Genomic DNA, 26,360 nt, shown 5'->3' with positions numbered 1-26,360 from the left:
CAGTCTGCGGACTCCGGGACTTCTAAGTGATAAAGTGGTAATAGTCACTACTGGCGGCTATGGAATTGGCAATTCGTTGAGCTGCTTAGCTTAGGTTGGTTTGGACGGAGTTGTGCGGAGTAGAACTGGAGGGTTAAGGGGGGCAAGCTACGTAATGTGAGGTTCCACAATAGGAGTCAACAACCAGGAAAGGGATCTAGGTGTTATCGTTGAGAGTATGTTGAAACCCTCTACTCAGTGTGTGGCGGCAGCGGCTAAGAAACAAATAGAATGTTAGGCATTATTAGGAAAGGAATGGAAAACAAAAATGAGGACGTTATAATGCCTTTGTATCGCTCCATGGTGTGACCACACCTCGAAGATTGTGTTCAGTTCTGGACACAGCATCTCAAAAAAGATATAGTGGAATTAGAAAAGGTACAGAGAAGGGCCACAAAATGATAATGGGAATGGGACGACTTCCCTGTGAGGAAAGGCTAAAGCGGCTAGGGCTCTTCAGCTTGGAGAAAAGACAGCTGAGGGGTAATATGATAGAGGTCTATAAAATAATGAGTGGAGTGGAACAGGTAGATATGAATCACTTGTTTACTCTTTCCAAAAATACTAGGACTAGGGGGCACAAAATGAAGTTACAAAGTATAAATTTAAAATGAATTGAATAACATTTTTCTTCACTCACAGGCAGATGATCAAAAGCAAAGGCTGGCGCTAGAGGCTGTTAGCGCTATACTAGTGCCGGTGTTTGCTACCGCCCCATGATTAGAGCCCTCAACAGCGTGAAACAACGCACTCGAGGGCTCTTAGCGCAAGTAGCATGCAAATGCATGCTAAACAGGGCTCTTAGCGCAAGTAGCTTGCAAATGCATGCTAATCAGCGCTTAATGCATTCATCCCCAATGATCAGCGACCAGCGCGCCAAAGATTGGGGCATTGGCTGCGACAAACCCTACGCCAGCTCCGAGCTGGCATTAGGGTTTGCAGATAATTGGGGAGGAATGGTGAGCCCTGTCCAGCATGCATTTGCATGCTGGCAGGCCCCCATTCCCCCCTACAGCAAACCTGCCAGCGAGGGCAGTTGAGGACGTCCAAAATTTGGACGGTTCTGTAACGGGGCAGTAGAGGACGTCCAAATTTTGGACGTTTCTGCAATGGGCAGTTAAGGACGTCCAAAATTGGATGTTTCTATGAGAAGACGTCTTTCTCACAGAAACATCTAATTTTGGATGTCCTTAACTGCCCACTGCAGAAACGTCCAAAATTTGGACGTCGTCTACTGCCCCGTCACAGAAACGTCCAAATTTTGGACATCCTCAACTGCCCCGTCGCTATACCTCCAACATCCCCTTGAAATTTGGCCATCCCTGCAGCAGGGCAGTTGAGGACGTCCATCTTCCGATTTAAAGATGGGTGTCCTTCTCTTTTCATTGGTCTCCAGCCCAGACCTGTCAAACAAGTGTGGAAGGATTGTGCTGAGCGCATGCTCAGGAACAATTCTCTGGCACTTCTACCCCATGATCAGAGATAATTGAGCTGCTTAAATTTGCATGCATTATCTCTGATCATAGGTCTAATAGCGCCCCGCACTGTCCCAGTGCCATTTTAGAGCGCTGTTTGATCATCTGCCTGTCAATGTGTAATTAAGCTTAGGAATTCGTTGCCAGAGAATGTAGTAAAAGCATTTGGCTTAGTGGGGTTTAAAAAAAGGTTTGGATAGCTTCCTAAAAGAAAAGCCCATAAGCCATTATTAAAATGGACTTGGGGAAAATCCACTACTTATTTTTAGGATAGGCGGCATAAAAGTTATTGTACTGTTTTGGGATCTTGCCAGGTACTTGTAACCTGAATTGGCTACTGTTAGAAACAAGATGCTGGGCTTGATGGACCTTCTGTCTGTCCCAGTATGGTAATACTTATGTTCTTATGTTATGTTCACCTATGAAGTTGTGCTGCCTCCAAAACTGTAAATTTAGCAGTGTAAGTGCCAGTAGTTCGTCAGTGGACACTTTCCACAACCCTCACGTACCCCCCAACTCCTCCTCAATGCCCTATTTTCACCTCTCCTTAGGCGCGATAGGAAGTCATGTACCTTTGAGCCACTTATCTGGTGGGCAAAAACAACAGCCTGGCCGACAGACTGAGCAGTGTTATGCAACTGAAAGTGATCCCTCAATATGGGCATTGCCCGAGATATCTTCTGAGTGTGGGACACCCCCTCAGTGGACCTCTTTGCCACTTACATAAATCACAAAGTCTCTCAGACAGGTTAGTTTTAGATACCTTCCTCCTTCATTTGGGGACAGGCTTTCTGTATGCGTACCCTCCCATTCCTCTTGTAGGGAAGACTTTGCTGAAACTCAGGCAAGACCACGGAACCATGATTCTGATCACACCTGGTTCACACCAGATCTGGTTCCCTCTTCTTCTGGAGTTATCCTCCGAAGAACCATGGAGATTGGAGTATTTTCCGACCCTCATCATGCAGAACAAACAGCCTGGCCGACAGACTGAGCAGCATTATGCAACTGCAAGAGTGATCCCTCAACATGGGCATTGCCCGAGATATCTTCTGAGTGTGGGTCACCTCCTCTGTGGACCTCTTTGCCACTTTCATAAATCACAAAGTCCCTCAGTTCTGTCCCAGGCTTCCAGCCTTGGCAGATCTGGTTCCCTCGTCTTCTGGAGTTATCCTCCAAAGAACCGTGGAGATTGGAGTGTTTTCCGACCCTCATCATGCAGAACAAAGGATCTCTTCGGTATCCCAACCTTCGGTCTCTGGCCCTCACAGCCTGGATGTTGACAGCCTAGAATTTGTTTCCTTGGGTCTTTCAGAGGGTATCTCCCGGGTCTTGCTGGCTTCCAGGAAACATTCCACTAAGAGGTGTTACTTTTTTAAATGGAGGAGGTTTGAGGACCACGTGATGCATTGAGAGCGGCAAGACATGGGTCCTGCACTCATTTGGCACAGAAACTTATCACATTTCAACCTAAATACGGAGGGTCCTGCACTCATTTGGCACAGAAACTTATCACATTTCAACCTAAATACGCTCTCCTTTGTTGCATCTGGGAGCCTTACTGCCCATGCACAAATTTTTGAGAAGTTCGACGGGAACAGTGGAAGGAAAAGGGCACAAGCGAGACAAAAACGCTGGCTGCTCCAGGGATGATAAGTCGGAAGGTTTCATGGTGTCTGGCGCTCCCGCTTTCACTAAAGAGCGGTGATTCAGCAGCAATTGCGGCAAGCACTTAGTCAGCTGATGGATGTGGAAGCATTCCTGGCTGAAGCCAACTGTTGCACAGGAGAAGTTGAAGAGCAGATCTCAGCTCTGGAAGATGCGGCCCCACACGTAACAACATCTTTATCAGACCTATCTGCCAAAATGCATCTACAAGCAGACAAACTTGACAAGCTTGAAATACAGGTCCCACTGCAACAATTTAAGGATTATAGGGCTCCAGGAGGCAGTGGGAGACAGTGTCTTATCTACCATCCTGGAGCGGTGGCTATCTACAGAATTTGCACTTTCAGATCATGCTGAACCCTTGAGCCTTGAAAGAACACACCGCGTGGGCAAGATTCAAGATGGTCGTCACAACCCCCGTGTGGTAATAATAAAAATCTTGAACTACAATCATAAGATAAAAATTCTACAGGGCTATCGACAGAAATGCGAATGAATCTGTTATGATGGACTTTTTCAGGATTATTCAGCCTCTGTAAGAAAAATGTTGCAAGTTCACTCCTTTGTGTGCGCAGTTGATTTCTAAACGCATTATCTGTATCTATACTCTGAAATTCTTATTCCATTAATGTGAGTGTTGTTGTAACATATTGTAAGCCACATTGGGCCTGCAAATAGGTGGGAAAATGTGGGATACAAATGCAGCAAATAAATAAATAAATAAAATTACGTTCACGTTGCAATATCTAGCGCTGCTAAAAAATTTTCATACAGGCAAGTAGAGCACTCATGACACCGTGGCCACAGCGCAAGCCTACATACCACAGCTTCCTTCTGTTTTATCAGAATTACCTTGAACAGATGGACATTTGGATGGGTTAAAGGAGCTCTCAGTGAGATATATCTGTCTGTGTATTAACCTGGTTTGTAATTGTAATACGTTATTTGCTTTCATTTATACGGATCAGCTGGTGCGAGGAATGGGCCAGTTTTCCTATATGTTGAAGTGTAATGCTAAAAGTCACTATGCAGTTTGACGGAGGTGCAGGGGGTGGGGGACCTCATTGCTTGACTCGTGGTTTCGGACTTCACTGCTAAATGAGGCAGTGATGGTTCCACTTCTGGTTGAGTAGGGGAGGGGGAATTGGGGGGTTTAGAGGGCAGGGTTGTTATTCGGGCAGTGGAATTTCTCATGGAGATATTGTTGCTCAGTTGGGAGGAAAGTGGGAATTTTGGAAGACCTAGATGATGTAAAGATATCATTTGCAAATACAGCTTTTGAGATAGTCTTACCTTAGACTAAGAATACTGCAGTGTGTTAATATGGTGGAACCTCTAAATCTCTGGGTGGCTGGTGGAATCCAGGATGAGCGGTTGAGGGATGAGGGCTGGGCATCCCCAGTAACTGTAATAATTCACTGGTATGTTAGAACAAGGTTTGAATTATATATAGCTGAGTAGTCAATGTAAAATAGTCTCCTGTAACGTAGGGGGTATATACCTTCCCCCATTAAGAGGGCAAAGATCTTATCAGTTCTTAACCGTGGGAAAGCGGACATAGACCGTCTTCAGAAAACTGTAACTGCTGAGTGCCGAGCTCAGAGCGTAGTCAGCCATCCAGCCTTGTGATGTCACTTCCTCCTTCTTGGGGGCAATTCTATAACAGGGCATCTCCATTACAGAGTTCTTGCGCAGCAATGTTCCCTCTAAGCTGAGCGTGAGTCCTCCAACTAGAGTCTTGCCAGTGGGAGGTGCTGTTTCACTATCACATTTTCAATAGTGAGGGACAGGCAAGTTCTGCAGGACTCCAGGGAACCTACCTGTCCCTAGCCATTGAAATAATATTGAAGCACCGCCATCCACTGGCAGCAATGCACTTGGAGGAGGACTGCACAGCTTAGAGGGAACAATCCTCTGCAGGGAGTGCCTATTCTGTAATGGCATCTAGCTGCCCTGATTTCGTTACACAACAGCAGTGCAACCCCTACTGGTGCACCTACGTTTAGGTTGGGACCATATATATGAGATCAATGGCAGGTAGAAATGGCCACCGCCTAAGTGCACCATGCAACACTACTACTACTACTACTACTATTTAGCATTTCTATAGCGCTACAAGGCATACGCAGCGCTGCACAAACATAGAAGAAAGACAGTCCCTGCTCAAAGAGCTTACAATCTAATAGACAAAAAATAAATAAAGTAAGCAAATCAAATCAATTAATGTGATCGGGAAGGAAGAGAGGAGGGTAGGTGGAGGCGAGTGGTTACGAGTCAAAAGCAATGTTAAAGAGGTGGGCTTTCAGTCTAGATTTAAAGGTGGCCAAGGATGGGGCAAGACGTAGGGGCTCAGGAAGTTTATTCCAGGCATAGGGTGCAGCGAGACAGAAGGCGCGAAGTCTGGAGTTGGCAGTAGTGGAGAAGGGAACAGATAAGAAGGATTTATCCATGGAGCGGAGTGCACGGGAAGGGGTGTAGGGAAGGACGAGTGTGGAGAGATACTGGGGAGCAGCAGAGTGAATACATTTATAGGTTAGTAGAAGAAGTTTGAACAGGATGCGAAAACGGATAGGGAGCCAGTGAAGGGTCTTGAGGAGAGGGGTAGTATGAGTAAAGCGACCCTGGCGGAAGATGAGATGGGCAGCAGAGTTTTGAACCGACTGGAGAGGGGAGAGGTGACTAAGTGGGAGGCCAGCAAGAAGCAGATTGCAGTAGTCTAAACGAGAGGTGACAAGGGTGTGGATGAGGGTTTTGGTAGAGTGCTCGGAAAGAAAGGGGCGGATTTTACGGATGTTGTAAAGAAAGAAACGACAGGTCTTGGCGGTCTGCTGGATATGAGCAGAGAAGGAGAGAGAAGAGTCAAAGATGACCCCAAGGTTTCGAGCTGAGGAGACAGGGAGAATGAGAGAGCCATCAACAGAAATAGAAAACGGGGGGAGCGGGGAGGTGGGTTTGGGGGGGAAAATGAGAAGCTCGGTTTTGGTCATATTTAATTTCAGGTGGCGTTGAGACATCCAGGCAGCAATGTCAGTTGTGCACAAGCTGAACAGCAAAACAAAAAGACCGGGTGGAGCCCAATCTAGTTCCAACACAAGGGCAAACGTTTATTAAAAGAACACAGCAGACTCTACACAGTAGACTCGACACAGTCCTGAGTTTCAGCGCAAAACAGCGCCTGCCTCAGGAGTTAAACAATTCAGTCCAGTGTACAACAATGGTATGATTTCAGCCATGCAAAAAAAAAAACCCAAAAACAATTTGCCTAGTTACACCATCAGTGTACTGCAAAGTGAAGAAAAATTAAGAAAAGATTTTGAGCCAGCAGCCAGCAATATGCATAAGCTGAAGACACGCCCATTCCCTGCCCATGTATACATGCCTGCCTACCCGCAGTTATGCACTTTGTTACAGAACAGCATTTAGCACTCTTATATGTACAGGGTGTGCATAACGGCAAAGGCTTAGTTACACAGGGGGTTGATATTTAACGCAATTTAACTGGCCAGAGATGGCTCCTGGCCAGTGAAATCACCTCTTTGGGCTAACTGCTAATTTTCAGTGACACTTAACCAGTGGCACCTCTGAAAATAACCAGTTAGCTCCAAAATGAAAATCGGGGTTGGAGCTGGCACTTGGTCATTTAAGTGCCGATATTCAGCCCTTAACTGGCCATGTTAACCGCATAAACATGGCAGCATAAAAGTCAGCCCTGTCTTTATGCAGTAACCCATAGCCGGTTAAGTGCTGAAAATGGCACTTAACCGGTTGTGCGTTAGCTGGCTCTGAAACGAGGCAATTCAATGCCGGTGCCCAGACACGTTCTAGCACTGAATTTCTGGGTTTAATGCCAGCAGCAGCCAGCAAAACATTGAGCGCTGCTGGCTAAATATATGGGGCTAATTCTGCCCGTAGTGGTCAGTGTTTAAAAAATCGTTCACCGCTGTAGGCTGAATATTTATACCAGGTCTTTCAGACAAGAACAATATACAAATGTGCGTGCATTCACTCATATACTATAATGCCGTTAAATCGCACCATGGTGTATCCGCACCTTGAGTATTGCGTTCAGTTCTAGTCGCCACATCTCAAAAAAGATATAGCGGAATTAGAAATGGGTCAAAGAAGGGTGACCAAAATGATAAAGGGGATGGAAGTCCTTTCATATGAGGAAAGGCTAAAGAGGTTAGGGCTCTTCAGCTTGGATAAGAGAAGGATGAGGGGAGGTGTGATTGTGATCTACAAAATCCTGAGTGGTGTAGAACAAGTAGATTTTTTACTTGTTCCAAAAGTACAAAGACTAGGGGACACTCAAGGAAGTTACATGGAAACACTTCTAAAACATATAGGAGAAAATATTTTTCCACTCAACAATTAGTTAAGCTCTGGAACTCTTTGCCAGAGGATGTAGTAACAGCGGTCAGCGTATCTGGATTTAAAAAAGGTTTGTACAAATTCCTGGAGGAAAAGTCCATAGTCTGCTATTGAGGCAGACATGGGAAGCAACTGCTTGCCCTGGGATTTGTAGTATGGAGTGTTGCCACAATTTGGGCTTCTGCCAGGTACTTGTGACCTGGCTTGGCCACTGTTTGTAAAACAGGATACTGGGCCAGATGGACCACTGGTCTGACCCAGTATGGCTACTCTTACGTTCTTATATAGTCAGTCTTGTTTCCACTAGCATTTACTCTCTGAGCTTAAACTGAGTTATTCGTCATATTCACTTTACTTCCCTTCATATTCACTGACTGAGGTTACTCTTACCGAGCTTTCTCTGTTTCTCTTGGCATGCCATCTTCACCTCCTGCAGCTGCTGGTATTTTGAGGCCAGGTTGGCTTTGCCGTTTTCCAGCCAGGGCCTCAGGGAGAGATTCTTCTTTGCCATTATATAGTTTGCCATCGAATACCGCTCCTGCTCAGACTGTAAGCTCTGAACCTACGGAAACAGAAGGTATCAGTAACACAGCAGAAAAGGTACTAGACCCAAAACAGGGATGCACCACTGAGATATAGCGAGTGTACATGTACATGGGGCCCAACAAGATAAGCAGCAGAGACCTCTTTGCCCAGTGCAGAAAGGACTCTTCTTGTTCAACAGAGACGAGGCAATAATGGGAACAGCTGATAGTACATCAGAGAAGGGGCGTGGGATGGGGAAGGGAGCCAGAATAACCTCTTTCTCTTTACATGAGCTTCTGTCTGTATAGTGGAAGAGAAAAATTATCTTTCTCCTGCACACTGAAAGAAGGGCTTTACCGGTATAGAAAGCAGCTTCTTTTTTTAAGTGGGAGTAAGAACGGAGTCTTGGGATTCTAGATGGCATAATTTACAACTGCCAGGGGAGTTTCCCCTCTCAGGTACGAATAAGTACCTGTATATACCAGTGGCGTAGCCAGACAGCCAGTTTTGGGTGGGCCTGAGCCCAAAGTGGGTGGGCACAAAATTTTCTCTGCTCCGCCCTCCCTCCCTCCACCACTGTACCCACCATTTCTCCCTCCTCTCCACCCCTATGCCTACCATTTCTCCCCCTCCCCACCTATCCCCTCTGTATGCAGCATGTGTCCCTCCCCTCCACCTCATACACAGCCAAGACTTCTCCCTTCCTCACCCCTCCACCCCTTTGCTGCATCTCCCTCACCCGCCAATCAAGCCTCATCTTTCCATCTTCCCTCCCCCCCTGTGCAGCATCTTTCTTTCCATCTTCCCTTCCCCCTGTGCAGCTGCTGTGTCCCCCCCCGTCTTCCCTCCCCCATGCGACATCTTCCCCCCCCCCCCCCCCCGTGCAGCTGCAGCATCTCACCCTCCTTGCAGGCCCGCCCAGCAGCAAAGTTCCTGACGGCGATTCCAGTCGCAGCGATTCCCACACGCTGCCTGCCGGCTGCCGCTCAACAATCTCCTCGCGCTACTAAGCGCTAACCCTGAAGTCTCTCCTGCAGAGGAGAGACTTCCGGGTTAGCGCTTAGTAGCACAACGAGATTGAGCGGCAGCCGGCACTGGCAGGCAGCGTGTGGGAATCGCTGCGACTGGAATCGCCGTCAGGAACTTTGCTGCTGGGCGGGCCTGACCCGAAATTGGGTGGGCCCAGGCCCACCCGGGCCCGCCCGTGGCTACACCCCTGGTATATACTATGTAAACCGCTTTGAATGTAGTTACAAAAAACACAGAAAGGCGGTATATCAAGCCCCATTCCCTTTCCCTTATATCCCCTCTGAGTTATCACTGCAGCAGGAATCCTCAGCCAGGGATGACAGGACCAGTGGTCTCTCTGGAACCCTGCGATCATGGACCCTCAGTCTGGCCATTCATTGTTTCCATTGAATGAAAGACCACCAACTCTATACATATGGAAGCTGCTCTTAGAAGGAACAGGGAACGAGGGTCTCTACTGCTTCATCACAGGAACAGCAGCTGCCAGTACACTAGGACAGGGGCATATAGGGGTGGATTTCAAAAGATATATGTGGCTAAAATTAGCTTTTAACTGCACCATTTATATATTTATTGGAATACTGGGATTTATTAACTGCCTTTATAAAGAGATTCATCCAAGGCAACGGTAAACTGACTCCTAGTAATAGGACTGAAATGATAACAGTATTAGAAATGGGAAAATTAGGTTCTTACCATGATAATTTACTTTCCTTTAGTCATAGCAGATGAAGCCATTACGTATGGGTTGTGTCCATCAACCAGCAGGGGGAGATAGAGAGCACTCAACTTTTCACAGTGCCTCATGGCCAGCTAGCTCCACTGCCTCTTCAGTATTTGAAGCTTCCAAAGCAGTATGGCAAACCGCAATGGGAATAACATGAACTTTCCTCACAGCGAACGATGGCCCCTTAACAAGGGCATAAACTCAACAAAAGGAGGGAATGAACTCATCCTCCTGGAGGGAATAAACTCGTCCTCCACTTTGTATAAACGGAGGGAATACTTGCATCCTCCTGGAGGGAATAAACTCATCCTCCCAAAACATGAACTGGAGGGAATGAACTCATCCTCCTATCTCTGTAACAAGAATCCTGAAGACTGTTTTCCGACTCCACAAGGAAGGAATATAACTTCAGGAAACAAGAACAGCACCTAAAATCAGAATCACTGCAATACAGACAATCATACAGGGAGGGCTCATGTCTTCATCTGCTATGACTAAAGGAAAGAAAATTATCATGGTAAGAACCTAATTTTCCCTTCCTTGTCATCAAGCAGATGAAGCCATTACGTATGGGATGTAACAAAGCAATCCCTAAATAGGGTGGGAACAAGCCACACCACGCACTAGCACCTGTGCTCCAAAACGCGCATCCTTCCTGGCAGCCACATCCAGCCTGTAATGTCGGGCGAAAGAGAGCTTAGAAGCCCATGTTGCAGCACTGCAAATCTCATGAAGAGATAGTGCTCCAGTTTCCGCCCAGGAAGAGGAAATCGCTCTTGTGGAATGTGCCTTAAAGGCTTCAGGCGGAGCCCGGCCAGACAGCAGATATGCTGAAAAGACAGCATCCTTGAGCCAACGGGCAATAGTGGCTTTAGACGCTGAAGACCCTCTGCGAGGACCTGCAAACAGCACAAAATGATGATCAGAGGTCCTGAAAGAATTTGTAATTCGCAGATACTGCAACAGAGTCCTGTGCACATCCAAAAGGTGCAACTGCCCAAATGAATCTGGAAACTCCTCCTCAACAAAGGAGGGAAGAAAAACAGGCTGTTTTAGGTGAAACGCTGAAACCACCTTAGGCATGAAGGAAGGCACGGTCCGAACCGTGACCCCGTGACTCTGAGAATTGCAGAAAAGGGTCTCTACAGGACAGCGCCTGGAGCTCTGACACCCGTCTCGCCGAGGTAATGGCCACTAAAAAGACGGCCTTCAGTGTCAAATCTTTCTCTGAAGCACGCTGATGCAGTTCAAAGGGAGCCCCCTGAAGGGCCTTCAATACTAACCCCAGGTTCCAAGCTGGACACGGTGCCCGCATGGGAGGACGGAGCCGAAGCACCCCACTAAGAAACCGTGCCACATCTGGATGAGCAGCTAAGGACACGCCTTCAACCTTGCCATGCAAGGGAGGCCAATGCTGCCACTTGCACCCGCAGGGAATTATAGGCCAAGCCTTTGTGTACACCATCCTGCAAAAAATCCAGAATCGGCGAGACAGGAGCCCGCAATGGAGAAAGCGCTCTTGAAACACACCAGACTTCAAACTGGTGCCAAATCCTGGCATAAGCCACGGAAGTGGAGCGCTTACGGGCCTGCAGGAGAGTGGAAATTACCTTATTTGAGTAGCATTTATCTCTCAATTACGCCCTCTCAATCGCCATGCCATAAGACCAAAGCGGCAGGCGTCCTCCATGGCCACCGGACCCTGTGGCAACAGGTGCGGAACCAGAGGTAACGGAAAGGGAGCCTCCAACAGCATCTGTCGGAGGTCCGCATACCAAGGCCTCCTGGGCCAATCCGGGGCGATGAGCACCACTTCTCCTGGATGCAGCCGAATCCGCAGGAGCACTCGCCCTATCAAGGCCACGGAGGGAAGACATACAGCAAGCACAGGGGCCAGGGTTGAGCCAAGGCATCCAACCCGGCAGAGCGAGGATCCCTCCGTCTGCTGAAGATGCACGGGACTTTGGCATTGGAACTGGTCGCCATAAGATCCATCACTGGCTTGCCCCATTTGGCACATATCTGCAGGAATACATCGTCTGCTAGTTCCCACTCCGCTGGATCGATCTGATGCCTGCTTAGATAGTCGGCTTGCACGTTGCTCTGACCTGCAATGTGAGCTGCTGACAGGGACTGTAGATGCAGCTCGGCCCAGTGGCAAATTTGTTTGGCCTGCGCGGCTAGAGCTCTGCACTGAGTGCCGCCTTGTCGATTTATGTAGGCCACTGCTGTCGTGTTGTCCGACATCACCCGGACAGCCAATCCTTCCAGGGTCACTTGAAAGGCCAGAAGAGCCAGAAACACCGCTTTCAACTCCAGGCAGTTGATAGACCACTCCGACTCGTCGGGCGTCCACAGACCCTGGGCATGCTTCCCCTGGCAATGTGCGCCCCAGCCCTTCAGGCTGGCATCTGTCACCACTAGGCACCAATCGGGGAGCGCCAGCGGCATTCCCCGCCGCAACATGCTGTCAGATAGCCACCACTCCATACTGAGGCGGGCCGCAGGGAGCCAAGAAAGTCTGCACTGATAATCCCGAGATACTGGAGACCATCATTGAAGTAGAGAATATTGTAGTGGTCTCAGGTGCGCTCTCGCCCATGGCACCACTTCCAAGGTGGCCGTCATCGATCCCAACAGCTGGACAATGTCCCAAGCTCGCGGGCGGGGCATCCTCAGGAGCAGACGGACCTGATTCTGAAGCTTGCACCGCCTTTGCTCGGGAAGAAACACATAGCCCGACGCTGTGTCGAACCTGGCCCCCAAATATTCTAGAGACTGCGAGGGGGTCAGGTAACTTTTGGCCATATTGACGACCCAGCCCAGAGATTGAAGGACTGAAACCACTCTGGCTGTAACTAGATGACTCTCTTTTTCTGAGTCTGCTCTGATGAGCCAGTCGTCTAGGTACGTGTGAACCCGGATACCCTCTCGCCTGAGAAAGGCAGCTACTACCACCATTACCTTGGAGAAGGTTCGGGGAGCTGTGGCAAGGCCAAAAGGCAAGGCCAAAACTGGAAATGTTTTCCCAACACCGCAAACCGCAGAAACCTCTGGTGGTATGTGCAAGTAAGCTTCTTTCAGGTCCAGAGACGTGAGAAACTCTCCTGGCTGTACCGCCGCAATGACGGAGCGCAGGGTTTCCATGTGAAAATGCCGCACTCTTAAGGACTTGTTTAGCTCTTTTAAGTCCAGGATCGGGCGAAAAAACCCGCCTTTTCATAGCACCACAAAGTAAATGGAGTAGCGGCCTAGACCTTGTTCGGCGGGAGGCACCGGGGTCACAGCCCCTATCTGGCACAGACTGTGCAAAGTCTCCTCTACCGCTGCCTGTTTGGCGGCAGAACCACATCGGGACTCCACAAACACGTCTCTCACCGGGGCATCGAATTCTATTCGGTATCCGTCTCTGATCAGGTCCAAGACCCACTGATCTGCGGAGATTTTGGCCCACTCTTCGAAAAAGAGGGAAAGTCTTCCTCCGATGACAGGAAACGAGGAGGGGGCCGGCGCACCATCATTGAGAGGGTCGCCCCTAAACTCCAGGCCTTGAACCGGCAGCTGCGGAACGTTTGTCCGAGCGAAAGGAGTTCCTCTGCTGAAAGCGGGCACGCGAAGTGAACCCAGCAGCACACCCCGGGCGGTAACTTCTAGCTTCACGGAAGCGAGGTCTGTAAGAGGAGCGGACCGCCTGACCCATAGAGGAAGGCTTCGGCCTATCTTCGGGCAAGCGCTGAGGTTTGGAATCCCCCAGGCCTTTAACAATGTTTTCCAGCTCCTCACCAAACAGGAGAAGGCCTTGAAAGGGCAACTTCACCAACCTTTGCTTAGAGGCCATGTCCGCACGCCCAATGTCGTAGCCAAAGAGAGTGGCGAGCTGTCACTGCTACAGCCATTTATTTAGCCGAAGCTCTGACCATATCATAAAGGGCGTCAGCCAAAAAGGACAAGGCCAACTCCAACCGCGGAGCCACTTCAGATAAGGTCTCCGCTCCATCACCGGGCTGTTCCACTACCTGCTGTAACCAAGCCAGGCAGGCTCTAGCAGCATAACAACTGCATGCAGACGCCCGAACAGTGAGACCTGCCAAATCAAAGGACCGCTTCAGAGCTGAATCAAGCCTGTGGTCTTGAATATCCTTCAGGGCAACACCTCCTTCAACAGGGAGGGTAGTTCTCTTTCTCACAGCCGTGACCAGGTCATCCACTTTAGGCATTGCAAAGCGAGCCAAATGTTCCTCACTCAGAGGGTATAATTGCCCCATAGCCCTGGCAACCTTCAAAGGTCCCTCGGGGTCAGCCCATTGAGCCGAAATAAGCTCTTGGATGGAGTCATGCAAAGGAAAGGCTCGAGCAGGCTTTCTGGTACTAGCCATCCTTGGATTAACAGAGGAGGCTGTGCCACTCCCAGGATCTTCAATCGAGAGGGCTTGTAAGGCATCTGAAATAAGCGCTGGCAGCTCCTCGCGGTGGAAAATCCTCACCGCAGACGGATCATCAAGCTCCTGTGGCAATTCTGCACCCGACTCTGGCTCCTCAGCCCAAGAAGTTCTGCCAGACCCCTCAGAATCCTCATAGCCCGACCACGGGGGAGGGGGGGGGGAATGTGGGGGCGCCACACTCAGAAGGGGAATTAGCCCTTCTGCGTTTATCAGGAGGATAAGAAACAGGCAAAGCCAACCCCAAAAGGCCAGGATCCACCAGGGGGGCAGGCAGAGGGTCTGAAGATCCCTGTGGAAGAGCTCTTTTAAGCATGTATGCCTTATGCAGCATTAAAACAAAATCAGGGGACAAAACCGCTCCCTGACCGCCCGGATCCTGCCCAGGGCTATCAGCTCTATTATTAGCCTCACTCAGAGGACCTTCCCCCCCCCCCCCCCGGATTCAGGGCTCTCCGTCGCAACGGAGGCAGCGCCATGTGGAAAATCCAAAATGGCATCCGCTGCCAGCTTAGAGCGCAACAGATTGCCGCTCGCCATGGTCGGGCCGGCTCTACCGTCTGTACAGCACGAATTACAGAGCCCCGCTTGCCACATTTAGAACAGCGCTTTACAGTCTCCACAGCCATTGCCGAAAACAGCGGTAAAATTAAAAATTGGCGGTTTGCGCAAAAAACGTCCCGATCGCGGGCCCACCCCGGAGGAGTCAGAAAACACTCTTACCTCACTAGACCGCGTATCACAGCTCCGGTCCTGCACAAGAATCTCAAGAAAAAAACCTCTTTTCCATTTTTTTTTTATTTTTAACGCTGTGAGGAAAGCAGAGGCAAAAGAGGTAAATAATAACACTCCGGAGGCTCAGTTAAGTGGGAAAGGCAGGGAAAGGCGAACCAATGTGTCTGCATCCACTGAGTGGGAAAGGACAGGGAAAAGCAAGCTAATATGTCCACATCCACGGGGGCATGGGTACGGCAGGGAAAGGGCTGACCTATGTGCCTTCAAAGTGAAGCTGCTATAGCCTCTAACACCCTGACTAACAACTGGCAAGCCAGGAGCCACCCCCAGGCAGATTTTTGATGGAGCTCGAAGAAGCTGCAGCCACCCTGCTTGGGGAGATAGAGAATACTGAAGAGGCAGTGGAGCTAGCTGGCCATGAGGCACTGTGAAACGTTGAGTGCTCTCTATCTCCCCCTGCTGGTTGATGGACACAACCCATACGTAATGGCTTCATCTGCTTGATGACAAGGAAATAAACATTTAACCACACCGTAAAACAATTATATAGCAGAAATAAGATAAATGTCAATTTTGCCTAGATTTACAAACTTAAGCTTCTCCACAGAATTAAGCCTTTTTTTTTAACCATCATATCTAAGGACAGTACTGCAGGCCACAAAAACTAGTCAATTAGATTATTGTAACATAGTCTTGCTGGGTCTACTTAATTCCACAATTTGATGCCTACAGCATGTACAAAATACAGCTGCCAAACTGATCTTAGGAAGCAGATTAGTTGATGAGGCACGCCTTATATGATTAAATTGCACTGGCTGCTGGTTCATGCCAGAATCCATTTCAAGCTGTTTTTATTCGTTTTAAAATTTTTATATGGTTTAGTACCAGACTATCTTTCCTATAGGGTTTGGCTTTAGTCTGCTTCTAGGACCTAATGTTTAGCTCGGGAGAAAAGACTGAATGTACCTTCTATGTTAATATTTATTTACTTATTTTTTGGGATTTATCAACCGCCTTTATGAAGACATTCACCCAAGGCAGTGTAAGCAAATGATACATACCTGTAGCAGGTGTTCTCCGAGGACAGCAGGCTGATTGTTCTCACGACTGGGTTGACGTCCACGGCAGCCCCCAACAACCGGAACAAAATTTCACGGGCGGTCCCGCACGCAGGGCACGCCCAATGCGCATGCGTGGCCGTCTTCCCGCCCATGCGCGACCGTTCCTGCTCAGTTGAATGACAAGCAAATTAATGAGTAAAACGCAACTCCAAAGGGGAGGAGGGAGGGTAGGTGAGAACAATCAGCCTGCTGTCCTCGGAGAACACCTACTACAGGTATGTATCATTCGCTTTCTCTGAGGACAAGCAGGGTGCTTGTTCTCACGACTGGGGTATCCCTAGCTCTCAGGCTCACTCAAAACAAGAACCCAGGTCAATTTAACCTTGCAACGGCGAGGGCATAACAGAAATTGACCTACGAAGAACAACTAACTGAGAGTGCAGCCTGAGCAGAATAAATTCGGGTCCTGGAGGGTGGAGTTGGATTTAAACCCCAAACAGATTCTGCAGCACCGACTGCCCGAACTGACTGTCGCGCTGGGTATCCTGCTGCAGGCAGTAATGAGATGTGAATGTGTGGACAGATGACCACGTCGCAGCTTTGCAAATCTCTTCAATAGTGGCTGACTTCAAGTGAGCCACCGACGCTGCCATGGCTCTGACACTATGAGCCGTGACAAGACCCTCAAGAGTCAGCCTGGGCGTAAGCGAAGGAAATGCAATCTGATAGCCAATTGGAGATGGTGCGTTTCCCGACAGCGACCCCTTTCCTATTGTGGTCGAAGGAAATAAACAATTGGGCGGACTGTCTGTGGGGCTGTGTCCGCTCCAGATAGAAGGCTAAAGCTCGCTTGCAGTCCAATGTGTGCAACTGACGTTCAGCAGGGCGGGTATGCGGTCTGGGAAAGAATGTTGGCAAGACAATTGACTGGTTAAGATGGAACTCCGACACCACCTTTGGCAGAAACTTGGGGTGAGTGCAGAGAACTACCCTATTATGATGAAATTTTGTATAAGGAGCATGAGCTACCAGGGCTTGAAGCTCACTGACTCTACGAGCTGAAGTAACTGCCACCAAGAAAATGACCTTCCAGGTCAAGTACTTCAGATGGCAGGAATTCAGTGGCTCAAAAGGAGGTTTCATCAGCTGGGTGAGGACTACGTTGAGATCCCATGACACTGCAGGAGGCTTGACAGAGGGCCTTGACAAGAGCAAGCCTCTCATAAATCGGACGACTAAAGGCTCTCCAGAGATGGCTTTACCCTCTACACGATGATGGTAAGCACTAATCGCACTAAGGTGATTCCTTACTGAGTTGGTCTTGAGGCCAAACTCTGATAAGTGCAGAAGGTATTCAAGCAGGTTCTGTGTAGGACAAGAACGAGGTTCTAGGGCCTTGCTCTCACACCAAACAACAAACCTCCTCCACTTGAAAAAGTAACTCTTTTTAGTGGAATCCTTCCTAGAGGCAAGCAAGACACGGGAGACACCCTCCGACAGACCCAACGAAGCAAAGTCTACGCCCGCAACATCCAGGCCGTGAGAGCCAGAGACTGAAGGTTGGGGTGCAGAAGCGCTCCGTCGTTCTGCGAAATGAGAGTCGGAAAACACTCCAATCTCCACGGTTCTTCGGAGGACAATTCCAGAAGTAGAGGGAACCAGATCTGACGGGGCCAAAAGGGCGCTATCAGAATCATGGTGCCGTGGTCTTGCTTGAGCTTCAGTAAGGTCTTCCCCACCAAAGGTATGGGAGGATAAGCATACAGGAGGCCGGTCCCCCAATGGAGGAGAAAGGCATCCGACGCTAGTCTGCCGTATGCCTGTAGTCTGGAACAGAACAGAGGCAGCTTGTAGTTGGTCTGAGAGGCGAAAAGGTCCACCGAGGGAGTGCCCCACTCTCGGAAGATCTTGCGTACCACTCTGGAATGGAGCGACCACTCGTGCGGTTGCATGACTCTGCTCAGCTGTCGGCCAGACTGTTGTTTACGCCTGCCAGGTATGTGGCTTGAAGAAGCATGCCGAACTGGCAGGCCCAACGCCACAGCCCGACGGCTTCCTGACACAGGGGGCGAGATCCGGTGCCCTCCTGCTTGTTGATATAGTACATTGCAACCTGATTGTCTGTCCGAATTTGGATAATTTGACAGGACAGCCGATCTCTGAAGGCCTTCAGTGCGTTCCAGACCGCTCGGAGCTCCAGGAGGTTGATCTGAAGATCCTGTTCCTGGAGGGACCACAGTCCCTGGGTGTGAAGCCCATCGACATGAGCTCCCCACCCCAGGCGAGATGCATCCGTCGTCAGCACTTTCGTGGGCTGCAGAATTTGGAAAGGACGTCCCAGGGTCAAATTGGTCCGAATGGTCCACCAGTGCAGTGAATTGTGGCAACTGATGGAGAGGCGGATGACATCTTCCCGGTGGCTTGACACCACTGGGAAGCTAGGGTCCATTGAGCAGGTCTCATGTGAAGGCGAGCCATGGGAGTCACATGAACTGTGGAGGCCATGTGACCCAGGAGTCTCAACGTGTGCCGAGCCGTGACCTGCTGAGACGCTCTGGTCTGGGAAGCAAGGGACAGAAGGTTCTGCGCCCTTGCTTTGGGAAGAAAGGCCTGAGCCGTCTGAAAATTCAGCAGCGCTCCTATGAATTCCAGAGATTGGACCGGCTGGAGATGGGACTTTGGGTAATTTAGCACAAACCCCAGCAGCTCCAGAAGGTGGATAGTGCACTGCATGGACCGAAGGGCTCCTGCCTCTGAGGTGTTCTTGACCAGCCAATCGTTGAGGTACGGGAACACGTGCACTCCCAGCTTGCGCAAGTACGCCGCCACCACCACGAGGCACTTTGTGAACACTCGAGGCGCAGAGGCGAGCCCAAAGGGCAGCACACAGTACTGAAAGTGCCGTGTTCCCAAACGGAATCTGAGATACTGTCTGTGAGCTGGCAGTATCGGGATGTGAGTGTATGCATCCTTTAAATCCAGGGAACATAGCCAATCGTCTTTCTGAATCATTGGTAGAAGGGTGCCCAAGGAAAGCATCCTGAACTTCTCTTTGACCAGGTATTTGTTCAGGCCTCTCAGGTCTAGGATGGGGCGCATCCCCCCTGTTTTCTTTTCCACAAGGACGTACCTGGAATAGAATCCCTGCCCTTCCTGCCCGGGTGGCACGGGCTCGACCGCATTGGTGCTGAGAAGGGCGGAGAGTTCCTCTGCAAGTACCTGCTTGTGATGGGAGCTGAAGGATTGGGCTCCCGGAGGACAATTTGGTGGAGTGGAGGCCAAATTCAGGGCGTATCCGCACCGCACTATTTGGAGAACCCACTGGTCGGAGGTTATTAGAGGCCACCTTTGGTGAAAAACTTTCAACCTCCCCCCGACTAGCAGATCGTCCGGTACGGACACTTTGATGGCGGCTATGTTCCCATGGATCCAGTCAAAAACCCGTCCCCGGTTTTTGCTGTGGAGGCGCAGGGGGCTGCTTAGGCGCACGCTGTTGATGGGAACGAGCGCGCTGGGACTGTCCCTGTGCCTGATGAGGCCTTCGGGCCGGCTGGGTGTACCTACGCTTGTTGTAGGCGTACGGCGCAGCCTGCCGGGCCCGGAAAAAACGTCCACCTGCAGAGGTGGATGCTGAAGGCGCCCGGTGGGAGAGCTTGTCGAGGGCGGTTTCCCGCTGATGTAGTTGGTCCACCAACTGCTCGACCTTCTCACCGAAATATTATCCCCCCGGCAAGGGACATCAGCCAGCCGCTGCTGGGTGCGGTTGTCCAGGTCAGAGGCACGCAGCCATGAGAGTCTGCGCATCACTATACCTTGGGCCGCAGCTCGAGATGCCACATCACAGGTGTCATAAATACCCCTGGACAGGAACTTTCTGCACGCCTTCAGCTGCCTGACCACCTCCTGAAAAGGCCTGGACTGCTCCGGGGGGAGCTTGTCGACCAGGTCCGCCAGTTGCTTCACATTATTCCGCATGTGTATGCTCGTGTAGAGCTGGTAGGATTGGATGCGGGTCACAAGCATTGAAGATTGGTAGGCCTTCCTCCCAAACGAGTCGAGAGTGCGAGACTCCCGCCCCGGGGGCGCCGAAGCGGTATCCCTCGAACTCCGTGCCCTCTTGAGAGCAGAGTCCACGACCGCCGAGTCATGAGGCAATTGAGGCCGCATTAACTCTGGGTCTGAGTGGATCCTGTATTGGGACTCCGCTTTCTTGGGGATGGTGGGATTAGATAAAGGTCTCAACCAGTTCCGAAGCAGTGTCTCTTTGAGGACATTGTGCAACGGTACCGTGGAGGACTCTCTAGGTGGTGATGGATAGTCGAGGACCTCAAGCATCTCGGCCCTCGGCTCATCCACAGAGACCACGGGAAAGGGAATGCAGATAGACATATCCCTGACAAAGGAGAGGCTCTCAGGTGGCGAGAGCTTCCTCTCCGGTGAAGGAGTGGGGTCGGAGGGAAGGCCCACAGACTCCTCTGAGGAGAAATATCTGGGGTCCTCTCCTCCCCCCACGAGGCCTCTTCCTCGGTGTCGGACATGAGCTCCTGTAGCTCAGACCTCAACCGGGCCCGGCTCGCCTTCGAGGCACCGAGTCCTCGGTGGCGGCGTCAAGCGGTGGACTCCCGTGCCGGCGAGAATGAAGCTCCCTCCATCGACGTCGACTCCTCCTCCGTGGCGGTCGAGACCGGTGCCGCAAGCAGCGTCGGCGTCGAAGGCCTCGGCACCGGGCTACAGCACGCCGGCGCCTCCATTCATGGCGCCTGGCGCATCAGCCCTTCTAGGATCCCCGGAAGGATGGCTCGGAGGCAATCGTCAAGGCCCGCTGTCGGGAAAGGCGAGGGGGCTGGTGGAGGTGCCGGTGCCAGAATCTGCTCGGGTTCAGGAGACGGCACCGAAGTGCTCGTGCCCTGACGTAGCGATACCTCTACCACCGAGCGGGAACGCTCCTCCCGGCGCTGCCGCTTCCTCGGCGTCGAGTCATATCTGGAGCCGGAGCTGGTAGCCACATGCGCCGTGGGCGACCGATGACGGTGCTTTTTAGCTTTCTTCCGGTGCCCATCATCGGCGCTCGGCGGTACCGAAGAGGAGGAGGTAGATCCCCCTCGGCCTCGAGGGATCGGGTCCGACAGGGTTCGGTTCCGATGGCCCTGGGTAGAGGGAGTGACCGGAGCCGATTGCCCGCGCGGCCGCTCACCCCTGCCCTCTCCGGAAGACCGGCGGGCCAACGGAACCTGTGCTCCTGGGGTCGGTGCCGTCGGTGCCGATTTCATGGACATCAGTACCGGTACCGAAGATCCAGCCGTCGACACCGATGCTGTCGAAGTCAACGTCGAGGGGCCGGCGCAAGTTCCAAAATCGGCTTTCAATTATACCGATTTGGCCGGGTTCAGGAGATCGCCGGCCATCTCCCGATTTATGTCGGAAGATGGCCGGCGATCACTTTAAAAAATGAGCTGGATAGTAACATTTTAGATGACGGCAGAGAAAGACCCGCACGGTCCATCCAGTCTGCCCAAGAAGATAACTTAAATGTGCTACTTTATGTGTATACCTGACCTTGATTTGCTTCTGTCATTTTCCGGGCACAGACCGTAGAAGTCTGCCCAGCACTAGCCCCACCTCCCAACCACTAGCCCCACCTCCCACCACCGGCTCTGCCACCTAATCTCCTCTAAGCTTCTGAGAATCCATTCCTTCTGAACAGGATTCCTTTATGTTTACCCCACGCATTTTGTCAGCACCCAATTGACTTTAATTGGCTCGTTAGCCAATTAATTTGTGTACGCATCTCAGGAGTGTGGCCAAATTTTGCCACACAAATCTAGACACATATATAGAATCCAGGAGTAAATGCTTAATGCGGTTTAGAAAGGGCCCCTAAGTTCTTTAAGAACTACTACTACTAATAATAATCATTTCTATAGCGCTACAAGACATATACAGCGCTATACACTTGAAGAGACAGTCCCTGCTCGCTTACAATCTAATTAGGACAGACAAACAAGACAAATAAGAGATAAGGGAATAACAAAGGTGGGAATGATAAAATACCAGTACTTAACAAGTGAGTAAGGGTTAGGAGTTAAAAGAAGCATTAAAAAGGTGGGCCTTTAGCCTAGATTTGAAGACGGCCAGAGATGGAGCTTGACGTACAGGCTCAGGAAGTCTATTCCAGGCATATGGTACAGCAAGATAAAAGGAACTGAGTCTGGAGTTAGCAGTGGAGGAGAAAGGTGCAGATAAGAGAGATTTACCCAGTGAACAGAGTTCCTGGGGAGGAGTGTAGGGAGAGAAGAGTGGAGAGGTACTGAGGAGCTGCAGAGTGAATGCACTTGTAAGTCAATATGAGGAGTTTGAACTGTATGCAGAAACAGATAGGGAGCCAGTTGTCACGTCTGTGGCCATGACCACCCTCAGCCTTACCTTCTTTCTGGGGGTCAGCAGCTCTGCTGGCTTTTGTCTGTCTTTGTGTTAGTATTGGCTCTGGCTTTGTGTGCTGATTGCTCCACTAGACCTCACCTGTGTGGGCTCTGCCTCTCTAGGGAGCCAGCATCTAAGATGGCTGCCACCGGCTCTATGCCAGCTTCCAAGATGGCTCCTGCTTGTCTTTCCTGTGGGCTCACTTCCTATGTGTGTCAAGCCTCTCTTTGGGGTCAGTGTACTTCCTGCTTCTGTCCTGCTGGTGGTGACTCATCAGTGAGAGCCTTCATAAGGAAGTGCTGTGCCTGCATTCAGGGTCTTTGCATGGTGTCATGCCTAAAGGTCAGCAGGTTAGTGAGAGTTCTGTTGCGCTGCTTCTAAGCCTGTCTCTGGGTTCCTACCCATCTGCTTTCTGTACCTGTGGACTGCTAGTCCTTCCCTGTGGGCTTTGCCCCTCTGTTTGTGTGTCTGGGGACTGCTAGTCTTTCTAGTGCTTTCCTCAGTGTTTGTAGCCTCACTCTTTGTTTGTTCTCAGCCTGGGTTTGGAGATACTCAGCTACAGCCTGGGTTTATTTCTCTGGCTGTGTGTGGAGCTGCTGTAGCTTCAGCCCAAGACCCTTGGCCTGTTATTCCTGGTTTTCTCTCTTTACCCTGAGCCCTGCTTTGCCCAGCTTGTGTGTCAACCCTTAAGCCTGTTTCTGCCTAGCTAGTGTTATCCGGTTTTCCGCTCTGCCTAGCTAGCGTATATCCTGAGTGGCTATCCTGAATCCTGTTTCTGCTTAGCTAGTGTTATCCGGTTTCCCGCTCTGCCTAGCTAACGTATTTCCTGAGTGTATATCCTGAATCCTGCTTGTATATCCTGAATCCTGTCTCTGTCTAGCTAGTGTGTATTTCATGGGGGATTATCCTGTATCCTGCCTCTACCTAGCTAGTGGGTTTACCCTGTGGGTATTCCCTGATCCCTGTTCTGCCTAGCTTGCATGTATGCCCTAGTCCTTGCTCCTGCTAAGCTTTTGTACGTCTTTTCTTCATAGTCTGTCTTGTGTTTCTGGCTTAGCGGCTGCAAGCAGCGCTCAGTGCAGTCTAGTATTTAGTATTGCTTCCTCGTGTTTCCTAGACCCAGGGTGGGTCCTCTGGATCTCCAGTTCCGGCCTTGTCCTGTAAGCCCTGCCGGCCACCCGCACGCTGGAGCTCAACTCCAGCGGAACGGTGGCTAAGTGCAGGTGAAGCGGTTCCTGTTCTGCCTGCTTCCAATCCAGAGTTCCAGTCCTGTCCTTCCGTATGTCCAGTTCCAGGATGGTCTTGCCTGCCTCTGCCGCTCCTCGGCAGGGGTCCAAGGGCTCACGATTCCCGGTTCTGCCTCGAGGACCTGACAGAATGCAAAGGCCCTCGAGAACGCGACACCAGTGAAGTGACTGGAGGAGAGGGCTAATATGAACATACCGACACTGGCGGAATATAAGTCGTGCAGCAGGATTTTGAACAGATTGAAGAGGAGAGATATGGCTAAGTGGGAGACCTGTGAGAAGCAAGTTGCAATAGTCTAAGCAAGAGGTGATAAGAGTGTGGATATGTAGCGTGACATGAGTCTAATCATCAGAATTAAATGTGTAGCATAATATTGATTATGCTGAATCAGATACAAAAATACAGCTTTAAAAATATATTTGAAACTGCAGCAGAACTCCAAGCCCCTCTTCCCCCTTCCTTTGGGGAACATTTAAAAGACAAAAGGCACTGCCTGCAAGGAGTTTTCAAACTCTCTTTCCCCATCCCTTTTTCTGGGAACTTCTGATAGCAGGGCTAGGCAATTACAAACACTTAACAGAGACAAAAGGTAGCTTTCTTCTCCTCCCATCTGAGACAAAGCATGACTAGGTGGATACCTGAAGGCTCATCAGGACATCTCCGAAAATCAAAGATCCATGAGACAGAAAGTCTGGAGAACCCACTGACAACAAAGAACTCAGAGGAAAACCATAAACAAAACATTTGCCTGTCATCAGAGGTATACCTGCCCCCTCCCATCAGCTATCAGACAAATGGACGCCAGGACATCTGCAGAAAGGAAAGACTTATAATGTGATCATGTGAACAGACTACAATAACCATAATGCCTTGCAAGTTATCCAGTGCAAACCAGGAAGCAGGTGCTGGGACTCTGTGATCATACAGTATCCTCCTGCAAGCTTGCAAGAGTATAAAAGATAGAAGCTGTTCCAGACACAAGCAGATTCTCTCTTCAGCTGCAACTCAGATCCATCTCTGAAGAAGCCCTGCTCCCTGCTCCTGTGACCACATGGCTCATCACTCTGCTGAACAATAGAACTTTTCCAAAAGACTTTCTCTCTCTCAGCTTCAACAATCCTACAACAAAGACTGTTCTGTAAGTTATAACTTTTGATCTAGATTTGCTACTTTACTTAAGCACAGATTATCTGTAAAGATCTCTTAAAGGAACTATCTCTCGTTTATATGATTGCCTTAATCATATTGAGGCTCATTTTCAAAGCACTTAGCCTCCCAAAGTTCCATAGAAACCTATGGAACTTAGCCTCCCAAAGTGCTTTGAAAATATGCCTCATTGTAACTTAATAAACCTTTTGAATCTAAATATATAGTGTTCTTGTCCTTTAAACCTGGTAATGCAGGTTAATGCAATCCAATAAATACACTTAATTCATTTTATTCTCGAATCGTTCTTACCTTGTAGCAGGGGCGTAGCCAGCCTTCCGTGGGGGAGGGGTCCAGAGCCCGGGGGAGGGGGCACATTTTAGCCCTCCCCCCCCGGCGCCGCCCCCCCACCGCCGACATTGCCGCCCCCCCTCCCGCTGCGAACCCGCCGCCGCTGCAGCCTACCTTTACTTTTGCTGGCAGGGGATCCCACTCCCCGCCAGCCGACGTCTTCTTCTCAGTCGCTTCCTGCTCTTCAATTTGTTTGCTGACGTCCTGCACGTACAATTACGTGCAGGACGTCAGCAAACAAATTGAAGAGCAGGAAGGACTGAGAAGACGTCGGCTGGTGGGGAGTGGGGTCCCCCGCCAGCAAAAGTAAAGGTAGGCAGCGGCGGGGGCGAGTTCGCCGGGAGGGTGGTCCTGGGGTGCATCTGCGGGGGGCCCCGGCCCCCTCAGGCCCCACGTAGCTACGCCACTGCCTTGTAGGTAAGTGGTGGAGAAACATTAGTGAGTGCTCTAGCTATCCCCAAGTATAAATTAATTCCATGTAACAGATAAGGGTTCTAGTAGTGTGCTCAGAAAGGAAAGGGCAAATTTTGGTGATATTATAGAGAAAGAAACAACAGGTTTTAGCAGTTTGCTGAATATGTGCAGAGAAGGAGAGAGAGGAGTCAAAGATGACCCCAAGGTAACGAGCTATTGAGACAGGGAGGATGAGAGTGTTATCCACAGAAATAGAGAACGAGGGAAGAGGAGAGGTTGGTTTAGGGGGAAAGATAAGAAGCTCAGTCTTGGTCATGTTTAGTTTCAGATGGCGGTGAGACATCCAGGCAGCAATGTCAGACAGGAAGCTGATGCTTTGGCCTGGATTCCTGCTGAGATTTCTGGTGTGGAGAGGTAGATCTCAGAGTCATCAGTGTAAAGGTGATACTGAAAACCATGGGATGAGATTAGAGTACCAAGGGAAGAAGTATAGATGGAGAAAAGAAGAGGTCCCAGGACAGATCACTGAGGTACCCCAACTGATAGTGGGATAGAAGTGGAGGAAGATCCACCAGAGTATACACTAAAAGTACGATGGGAGAGAACCACTAACAAAGCAAATGCACACTAACAAATGCATATTTGTAATGTGTGCTGTAAGGAATGCAGACTGCCTAGCAGTTTGTGTCAAATACCTTAATTTATTTTATTT

General features: G+C 50.1%; 1 protein-coding gene across 2 annotated transcripts in view; it reads right to left on the bottom strand.

Annotated features, from left to right (window-relative positions):
• The window catches only part of VPS37D (VPS37D subunit of ESCRT-I), a 55,134-nt gene that overhangs the window by 19,851 nt on the left and 8,923 nt on the right, over positions 1-26,360 (bottom strand). The window contains exons 1-2 of one of the 2 annotated variants that reach the window (XM_030185620.1): positions 8,238-8,305; positions 7,944-8,115 (exon numbers count right to left, since the gene is read on the bottom strand). In XM_030185620.1, coding sequence (XP_030041480.1) covers positions 7,944-8,079 — 136 coding nt within the window. In that variant the 5' untranslated portion in view covers positions 8,080-8,115; positions 8,238-8,305. Of the gene's footprint in view, positions 1-7,943; positions 8,116-8,237; positions 8,306-26,360 lie in introns of those variants that run through there. The other variant, XM_030185619.1, reaches the window with a different exon arrangement.

Source organism: Microcaecilia unicolor, chromosome 13 (assembly GCF_901765095.1).
Source record: "Microcaecilia unicolor chromosome 13, aMicUni1.1, whole genome shotgun sequence".
Lineage (NCBI taxonomy): Eukaryota > Metazoa > Chordata > Amphibia > Gymnophiona > Siphonopidae > Microcaecilia > Microcaecilia unicolor.
The sequence above is the reverse complement of the archived record's forward strand: the minus strand, read 5'-3'. Positions and strand labels throughout refer to the sequence as shown.